Raw genomic sequence first — 10,257 nt, forward strand, 5'->3', positions numbered from 1 at the left:
ATCATGGCAATAAAGTACCCCGGTACACTAGTGGCATCATGGCAATAAAGTACCCCGGTACACTAGTGGCATCATGGCAATAAAGTACCCCGGTACACTAGTGGCATCATGGCAATAAAGTACCCCGGTACACTAGTGGCATCATGGCAATAAAGTACCCCGGTACACTAGTGGCATCATGGCAATAAAGTACCCCGGTACACTAGTGGCATCATGGCAATAAAGTACCCCGGTACACTAGTGGCATCATGGCAATAAAGTACCCCGGTACACTAGTGGCATCATGGCAATAAAGTACCCCGGTACACTAGTGGCATCATGGCAATAAAGTACCCCGGTACACTAGTGGCATCATGGCAATAAAGTACCCCGGTACACTAGTGGCATCATGGCAGCAAGCAAACTAGCTGAGTTGTGAACTACATGTAGCTGTCCTGTCCATAGAGAATGAATAATTATTATTGAATACACCTGAGCAATCCGGGCTGTATTCCCCTGAATGAAGCTTAGCACATTAGCTCCCTCCCCCCCCCCCCCCTTGGTCACAAGGGCAAACGAGGCTGTGTTTTCAACACTCACCGGTATCTGGTACATGCCAGGTCCCAGCTCCAGCATGGGGATGTGTGGTACTTCTGAGAATAGGTGACTCTCACAGCGATGCTATACGCTACTATCTGCCTGTGTGCCGTGGTAGAAGAAACACATGCAGCAGTCAATTGTTGTCGCAACAGCATCACAGAGAAGAACACACCGTATGACAAACACAACATACACACACCACACACACACACACACACACACACACACACACACACACACACACACACACACACACACACACACACACACACATACACACACACATACACACACACACACACACACACTAAAACACTAAAACACTAAAACACTAAAACACACACTAAAACACATGAACAGAAGCACAATGAATGAATGAATGGATGGCCTTATCCAAAAACTGAGTACATTACATCACTGAGGAGTCAATAGCACATTTCTAAGAAACTATGTACAATTGACTGTACATGATTCTCATCTCTGGAATCAACCACATGGGACCACAATGGCACAGAGTTCTCCGTTGGTCATATCTGCACTGCCAATATTCTCAGCGGATTCAATGATCTTTCACCATGGAACCTTTGTGCCAGAGATGTCAAGAAACAAGGATCCACAAACGGACCACGGACACCACGGCTATAGGTAGGCTAGTACTAGTGCGAGATATCCTCCTCTAAATACTGATTGTCTAGTCCGTTCCACTCTGCTCTTCACCAAATTGGGCTCCACCCAAACTCTGTCTTTTCGTTGGAACTGTATCCGACTGCGAATGAAACACGACAGAGTAGACCTACCGGTATTGCATTTCAGAGTCCGGCTTATGCCAAGTTATGGACACTGATTCTATTGACTACCTAGCACACAGGTATGAGCGATAATCGTTTCTCACGTTTTCTTTGTGCTGCAGACGTTCACTCCGCCACTGACTAGCGACTGTGCCGTGCAATGATTCACAGCCAAACCCAGCACGGCGATGAGCAACAGTAGAAGCAGCAACGGGCAATTATGTCGGCGGCGGCAACTTCGAGAGTAGAGGGACTCCATTCTGGACTTTGAGGTGTGGGAAGCCTGTGATCGTTGTGGCCGGTACGGCACTTCCACCTAGATCTACCTCCACAGGCTCCAGTACGGCAGTACTCCCAGTAGTACTGTACCGGCTCCTCTTCGTGCTGGACTGACCGGCCGTCGACTGACCACCAGCAATAGGTGTAGGTATAATAGCACTCTCGTCCGGACGGCGGAGAGGCTCTGGTGAGAAATCGACAAGTGTGTAGCACTTCTCGTCTTGGTATCTGGTTCACCATTGACCTACAAAATTCTTCCTGTTTGCACTAACTGCATGGAAGATGGAACGAGGTCAAGCTTAGGTGTGAGATTGACGTGTGGTGGTGGTGGAGAAAAAACTGGCACTTTCATTGGTGCCTCTAGCGCCACGCACGGACGCGGAAATATTATGCGGACGCATTGGTCTAGCAGCTACCCCGACCGTCTCGTAGATCTACTTCCTGTGTGGTAGATGTAGATATCTACCCAGCAGCGTGGACTGAGGCCGTATACAATGGTATAGCGTCAAGGATATACCTACATGTAGGTAGATCTAGACTACATGATTATACATGTGAACATGGCTATTGTGAATACACGAATGCTCAGTCCAAGACCACACACAGACTATTCGTAATCATGTCATGATTCGAAACCACCAGCGCGTGGAGTTGGCAATAATGGGAGTTCCCTAGTTTGCCATCAAAACTGGCAAATGACTGAGTCTGTACAACATGGTAGATGTCTACATGGTACCGTATAATTATGGTACAATGACAGCTCGGTGGCCATGTACCATTTTGTGTCAGATTTATTTGCCAGATTTGAGACAGAATTCGTTTGAATTTCACCTCACTAACCCACAAAAATCCGGAGATCGATAACTTTTAAATTGACGTAAATTTAAAATGTCTGGCCTTGCAGTACTAGTAATCGTAACGTAGTATGTTGGAGAACGTGATACAGCATACTGGTACTTGTGCCCTTGACGATACATAATACATACCACCCACTCTCATGCTTTCATATCTCCACACTATTTGCACTGCACTGCACTACATGCGGCAGCCTGTTTTTGGCGATGCTGTTGAGTGTTGTACTTGTAGCTGCACTACATACAAGCATTGCCATGATTGTATCTCTGGCTGCAATGATTATGTACAGACAACCCTGATAACAACACTTTCCTGATCATATCATGGCCAATCGAGGGTTTGACTTAGGAGGCAAATACCGTGTTGAAAACTGTTAGATAGTTACAACGTCGTAGTGCCGATATTACTTCGAAGCAGTGGTACAGTACTACTACTACTACTACTACTACTACTACTACTACTACTACTACTACTACTACTACTACTACTACTACTACTACTACTACTACTACTACTACTACTACTACTACTACTACTACTGACCAAACCACTTTTACGGGCAAAAAAAATACCATGGTAAGCACACAAGTGATGGAAAAGAGTGAGTAAGAAAGAAAGAGAGAAAGAAAGAGAGAATGCACTAGTTGTAACAGTCCAACTAACTTCAGTAGTCTTTCTTGGAATAAGCAATGATCCTTGCCATAATGCATTCTTATATACATGAACAAGCAATGATGGACATAACACCTAACAGCAGCAGCGTGATAATAGCAGGTGATAAGTGTATCCTATTCCTAGTGTTAGTAGTAACAGTGAATCTGTTACACCATTCCCCCCTCTCAACTGTCAGAACAGTACCAATTCGAAGGAACAGTTATGGTAACTAATGATCATGCATGGATATGTGGAATGCATGGTAGCCGAAAACAACACTGATGAACTCAAGATCCAGTGCATGTCCTCTGCAAATAACGCCTGGCTGGCAGGGAAGCACTATCCTAATCATGCAGAATGCTACTTTTCTATTGCAACACGTAGGAACTAGCAATACAACTGTGGCTGCCAATTAAATAGCAATTTATGAAAAACGGTCTAGGTAGGTTTTCAGCGGAATAATAGCGTTTCCTGCTTCATCCATCAAGTATTCCTCCGGCTCCCAGGTGGCATCTCGGTAGCCCTTCCATTTCACTAGGTACTGCGTGCGCCGTCCTCTCTTCTTGTGCGACAACACCTTTTCGACAATGTACCGCGTATGGCCATCCGCATCGGTTAGGGGTGGAGGTGCCGGCTGAGTACGGCCCGGTATCTCATTGCCATGGTACAGCTTGAGGGCAGCAATATTGAACACTGGATGGGCCCGAATGATTCTTGGAAGAGCTAATCTGTACGCATTCGGGGCCACTTTCTTCTGCACCTTGAACGGCCCATACCACTTGAGCATTAATTTGTGTGAAGGCCTGTCTCGTTCCTCGGGCGTCAGCAGGAAGTCCCTGAAGACCAACACCTCATCCCCCTCCTTCAGGGCGTCCTCCACCCGTCCTCGATCCGCATACAATGATTGCCGGGCCTGCGCCGCCACGATGGCATCCTGTGCCTCACGTAGTGCCTCTACGCGGCCATCCAGCCATGACAGCGGACCATTCGTGTCCATGCCAGCTCCAGCTTTCTGCTTCGTCAATAAGCTCGAGGGAGTAACTGGATGGCATCCATGGTTGAGGAAAAATGGCGTGTTACCTGTTGACGCTTGATCGGCATTGTTGATCGCAAACTCACATAGCGATAGGAGTTCATCCCAATTGTTTTGCCTATGGTTGACGAAAGCTCTTAGCGTATCCTCAATGACACGGTTCACACGCTCAGTCATGCCATCGGTCTGCGGGTGGTTGGCCGTGCTCATTTTTAGCTCCACGCCAAGAATACTGAAAACCTCCTTGAAGAACGCCGACGTGAATCGCGGATCTCGATCACAAACTATCGTTTTGCTCAAGCCATGGGCAGCAAACACATGATCTACGTACAATCGGGCTGCCTCCTTAGAGTCAACATGAACAGTCGTCGGGATCAGGTGCACATACTTCGACAGACGGTCCACAAAGGTTAGAATGGCGCTATGTCCTCGGCAGGTCAGCGGCAGTGCCATGATGAAATCCATGCTGATGTCTGTCCAGGGCTGTTCGGGGACTGGAAGGGACTGCAACAGTCCTGCCTTGGTCTCGCTACCCTTTACGCGTTGGCACCGGTCGCAAGATTTAACGAAGTCCTTCACATGACTTCTCATGCCTGGCCAATAGAAGTATCTGCTCAGCTTCAGGTAGGTCCTGTCTCTCCCCGGATGGCCGGCCGTCAGGCAATCATGATTCTGTTTGAGCAGTTGCAGCCGTACCGGACCGCGAGGAATGCAGAGGCGAGCATCGCCCGATGTGACTAGGTACAGCCTCCGGTCCACACTGTTCCAGACGTATCGCTCATGCATGGCGTCCTCGCTGCAAGCCATCAAGCGCTTGATTACTGGCGAAAGCTCTGGGTCACTATCATACCCTGCTGAGATCTGATTCGCAATTCCTTGATTCACATCCAGAGAGAACTCGATTCCATTCAGTTCCAAGTCTGGTCGACGTGACAACGGGTCTGCTATGTTACACTTCCCTGGCTTGTGATGTACCGTGTAGTCATAGTCGGCCAGGAATTCAATCCATCGAGCCTCTCTCTTGGTTAAGTTTGGTTTGGTCCTGAGGTAGACAACTCCCATGTTGTCGGTGTAGAGTTGAAAGTGGCGAAATAGGTAGACTCGCCAGCACTGCAGGGCGTACACTACAGCCAAAGTTTCTCGCTCGGCGGCCGTGTAATTCCGTTCGGCAGAAGACAGCTTTCGGCTCACGTAAGCCACAGGATGCCAGGACTGGTCCTCTGCTTGCTGCGTTAAGACTCCTGCCACAGCAAAGTCACTTGCGTCAGTCTCAACGCGGAAATCCTGACTGACGTTTGCTAGTCGCAACACTGGTGCATCCAGCAGAGCAGACTTCAATCGCTCAAATGCCTCCTGTCGAGTCTGATTCCACTCGAAGCGCACATGTTTCCCTGTCAGTTCCTCCAGGGGTTTGGAGATGGCCGAGAAATGGTTAATGAACCTTCGAAAGTAATTAGCGAATCCCAGAAACTGTCTTACGTGCGTGACCGTCGTCGGGACAGGCCAGTTATGCACGGCCTTGATCTTCTCTGGATCTGGAGAAATGCATTGGCCGTCTATCCGGTGCCCAAGAAACAGAACGTCTGTCCGGCCGAATTCACATTTAGACGGTTTGCAATATAGCTCATTCCTCCTGAGGGCGTTTAAGATGGTTCTGACATTATCGAGGTGCTCCTCCCATGATTTGCTGAACATGAGGATATCGTCTAGAAACACCACAACGAATTTACGCAGGTATGGCTGGAGGACACTGTTCATCAAGGTTTGGAATGTTGCCGGGGCATTTGTTAGGCCGAAACCCATCACTGTGAACTGAAAGTGACCGAATGGGGTATTTATTGCTGTCTTCGGAATATCTGTTTCTTCTATTCGAATCTGATTGTAACCGGACCTCAGATCTAGCTTGGTGAAATACGCACTGCCTTGGACGGTATCAAAGAGGTCGTCAATATTCGGTAGGCATGCCTTGTTCTTAATGGTTATGCGGTTTAGCTCACGCCAGTCGCATACCATTCGAAGTGTTCCATCCGCTTTCTTAACGAAGAACACAGGGGCTCCGTATGGGGATTTGCTGGGCTGGATGAATCCTCTACGGAGCAGCTCGGTGAGCTGAGCTTGAAGCTCATCCATCTCTGGTTTTGGTAAACGATATGCTGCACGAGATGGCGGTTTAGCTCCTTCTTCCGTTTTTATCTCGTGATCTGCGCCTCTTCTGGGTGGTAGCTTGTTTGGAAGCTCATCGGGAAAGACGTCCCCGAACTCCTTCAGCAGGTCCTTGACATCCTTCTGATCCTCCCTACCCGGACTATCCACCGTCTGTGGCTCGTCCGGATCTGCTGTCACATACGCTAGGATTCCTTCTGCGCCACCTCTCATTGCATGCCTAGCCTGCTTCCCTGAGATGAGGAACGTCTCGATCGGTGGGTTGGATTTGTCCGTGCCATCACTTTCACTCGGTTGACAGATGATGGATCCACCCTCCAGCTTGATTTCATTGGTACGAAAATTGATCTGTGGGTTCGTCCGGGTCAGCCATGGTTTGCCGAGGATCACGTCATACCGCGTCATAGGGAATACTAGGAACTGTTGGTGCTCGCTTAAGTCGCCGACTACGGTCTTTAAGCTGTCCGTTTTCGTAATAGGCTGTGAGCGGACCGATCCATCAGCAAGTGTGACGTTCAGGACGTCGCTACCGGTTGTTGTGGAGATGTTGTGCTTCTTGACAAAGTAAGTTGAAATGAAGTCGTGGGTTGACCCAGAATCCAGTAGCATGGTAACGCGACGTCCATTTATCTTGCCCTGGACGCGCATTAGGTCGTGTTCGTTGTCGGCGGAAATGCTCCCTGTGCTGGCGGTGACTTCATTAGGCCGGCCAACAGTATCAGGTGACGAATGCTTGACAGGCGAGGCTTGAATTTCGGTCTCCTCGAGGCGTGGTTCCTCATTTGCTAAGGGGCTGAATTTGTTCTGAACTTTGATTCGTGGCCTATTCCTGGGTGCTCTCGTGTTCGCCAGTAGTCGCACTCCCTTCCTTACTGGCGTCCATCGTTTAAAGAAGGCTTGCTTGTGGCGTTCCTCCCTCCTTCTGGACAGAATCTGGCAATATGGCCGGGTTTCCTGCAGGTGAAACACAGCCTTGAACGACCCTCTGGCTCCCTGGTTTCTCTCCCACCGGATGGTGTTGGTTGGCTTGACCAGGGTCCAGGCTGGCGCCTCTGATGCCCTGGTGCGCGCACTGCCTTGGCGTAGCTTGCTTGGGCTAGCCGCATCGACTGGTCCGCTGAGACCGCAGCTCGTATGGCTTGGGCCAAATGTTGCGGATGCTCCCTAAGTACCTCACCGCTTAGGCCCTGAGCCAGCCCACGCGTGAACAAGATAGCTCTGGAGTGGTCATCAAGCTCGGGAAATTGTAAGCTAAGCCGCGAAAATTTGTTGATGTATCCGTCAAGAGTCTCATCTTGGTGAAGAGCGAATAAGTCGATGCGCGCCTGTTCCCTGTCATAAACCGGGCCGTACACTTCTCCCAGCTTGCTCTTCAGGTCTGGCCAGTCGGAAAACAGCGTGTTTGCCTCCTGAGAGGCGATAAACCAAAGACGAGCGTTGCCCTCCAGAAAACTCGCCGCGTAGCTCAAGCGCTCCTCCGCGTTGTCCAGCTGCAGGGACTTCATGGCGAGTTCGATGGCGAAGGCCCACTCCTTGAACTCTCTTGTATCTCCACGAAACACAGGCGGAGACTTAACATGGCGCATGCGTGGCCTCTCTCCGCTGGGAGCTTGAGCACGTCTTGGCGTTTGATCTGATCCATCGCACTGACCGAGTGCGATAAGGTGATTCAGACGCTTCTGAATCTCGAATATACCGTAGGCGACTAATGCGGCCACTGCGCATAGCCCGAACACGACGAAAAGAACAACCATCCTCTTGCTACCAGTGTAACAGTCCAACTAACTTCAGTAGTCATTCTTGGAATAAGCAATGATCCTTGCCATAATGCATTCTTATATACATGAACAAGCAATGATGGACATAACACCTAACAGCAGCAGCGTGATAATAGCAGGTGATAAGTGTATCCTATTCCTAGTGTTAGTAGTAACAGTGAATCTGTTACACTAGTATGTCAAGAGAAGTAATCAATTGTTAAGGTCTTTGAGCTATTGTTATATTGTCCAGATTGACGCATGGACACTGGATCTCAGCCGGCAGCCTGTCGACACTGCACCAACAACGACGAGCGGACGCGACGCTGGTAGGATGATCGGCAACCGCGAAAGCAGGTTATTGCCCACCGTACGAGGCAGAATGCCAGCCGAACACGCAATGCACTGACGATGCTTGAATACCGGATGTCTTTATTGCGCTCCGCGAGCCGACCGGCAAGTGTCGCCAGGAATCGTGAGCACTCCAGCCCCACCATCCCATTCGTGGCGAACACAAGAGGGGTGAAAGAGCCTCTCTCGACTTCAGTGACCCTGGCACCGTACTGCTGCTTCTTTTGCCGTTCATGGGCCCTGAGTTGGTTAAGGACTTCTGGACCAGACAGCACAGACGCCTTAGGGTGGGTTACCCTAACATCAAAATAAGCGTCTTGCTGCCTTGTCCAGAAGCCCCGGGCACGAATGTCCAGCCGAGCCTCATCAGTCCGGTTAGCCGTCGCATAGGGCAGATCCTCGCCAGACAGCGGCCGGAGACGTGGCTCTGTCTCGACATCGCGAACAGCTTCGGAGAGCGTCTCCGCCAGGATGTCACGCACATTATCGTGCCGGGCAGATGGATACCCGCCGGCGGGGCAGGTTAGCAAATGGTCCATCGTGGAGGCATCACCACAGACACAAGTGGACGGTAGCCCAGGGAGCTGCAGGCCATACCGTAGAGCAAGTGCATCACGGAAGTCACTGGCATTCAAGACGGTGCCGTGCGCCAGACGAGGCTCCGCCGTAAGCCAGGAAGACACACCGGCAGAGCCGGCAACGTCCATCAAAAGCTGCTGTGTGGCGGATAGATGATCGTGCAGACTGGCCAAAGATGCTTTGCCAGCCCGACGCCTTGACTGTGCAGCAGTACAATTACAATTACGTAGTATGTTTCATGAAACCGTCTAACGACGTTATCCGTGAGTTTAGATAAGGATAACACAGTTGTGCTAACCTGCCATGCTGTGATGTTGACTGTCGGCATTCCAAAGCGATTGCTGTAGCGGTATGCCCAGCCCAGTCGATGGGTGATACCAAGAGTACATAACCCAGGGTTATCTTGGTGATACCGAAAGTAGTTCAAAGACCCATTGTACATGTACATGTGATTGTAGATCTACGCTTAGCTTATGGGAATATGGATATGACTGTGGTCTTGTTGATACTGATAGTATACTGTCATTGTACTCTATACCGGTGCGTGTAAGCAGACTGGGGTTTCCCCAATTCTCGCTTCCATTCTCAGGATTTGCCACTTGTAAAGTTGTAGTTCAAAACGCCTATCAAACCAGCCGTGTTTTAATATTTTTAATATTCACATAATAGTTCGAAACGCGTTGAAAACTAAAACACAACATAAACAAACTTTCAAAGGGGTCGAGCGAAAGATCCTGGATTTTCTGGTCCAGCCAATGAATGGACCTCAGTCCTGTGACTACATAAGTGAGAGGTGAGTTACTTTTGAGGCCTTGGACCAGCGGCTTGGATTGACCGTGCTCGATACGTTGATCCCATCATCCGGGTACTAAGTCTGTATGATGTTGCCGATCATCATTCACTACTACTAGTACTACGACAGTCATGCATATAGTCATTGTACTCCTACTCTTGTTTCTTTTTCTTTTCTTTTTTTATCTACCACTAGTATGTGCACATCCCAACACAATGATGGGGGTAATGTCTCGGAATCAACATGGACTGTGCGGGCCAAGGGGGTGTACCATGGTTTTTTGGTATACTTTGAATGATACATGTAGTTGCTGTATCCTGGAATATTCACATCATTTTGTGCGCCTACATATTCGGATTATTATTATAGTCACTCCGAGAGGTTCGCATGGGCAGGCACGCAGGCAGGCAGCGTTCCAAGTACAGT

At 49.4% G+C, this 10,257-nt stretch overlaps 1 protein-coding gene across 1 annotated transcript in view; it reads right to left on the reverse strand.

Annotated features, from left to right (window-relative positions):
* The window catches only part of LOC135804652 (multiple epidermal growth factor-like domains protein 10), a 32,554-nt gene extending 30,513 nt beyond the window's left edge, over nt 1-2,041 (reverse strand). Inside the window, exons 1-2 of the mRNA XM_065318573.1 lie at nt 1,472-2,041; nt 580-678 (exon numbers count right to left, since the gene is read on the reverse strand). Of these exons, the coding sequence (XP_065174645.1) occupies nt 580-678; nt 1,472-1,626 (254 nt within the window). The 5' untranslated portion in view covers nt 1,627-2,041. The remainder of the gene's footprint in view (nt 1-579; nt 679-1,471) is intronic.
* Nucleotides 2,042-10,257: the final 8,216 nt, after the last annotated feature.

Source organism: Sycon ciliatum, chromosome 1, assembly GCF_964019385.1.
Source record: "Sycon ciliatum chromosome 1, ocSycCili1.1, whole genome shotgun sequence".
Classification (NCBI taxonomy): domain Eukaryota; kingdom Metazoa; phylum Porifera; class Calcarea; order Leucosolenida; family Sycettidae; genus Sycon; species Sycon ciliatum.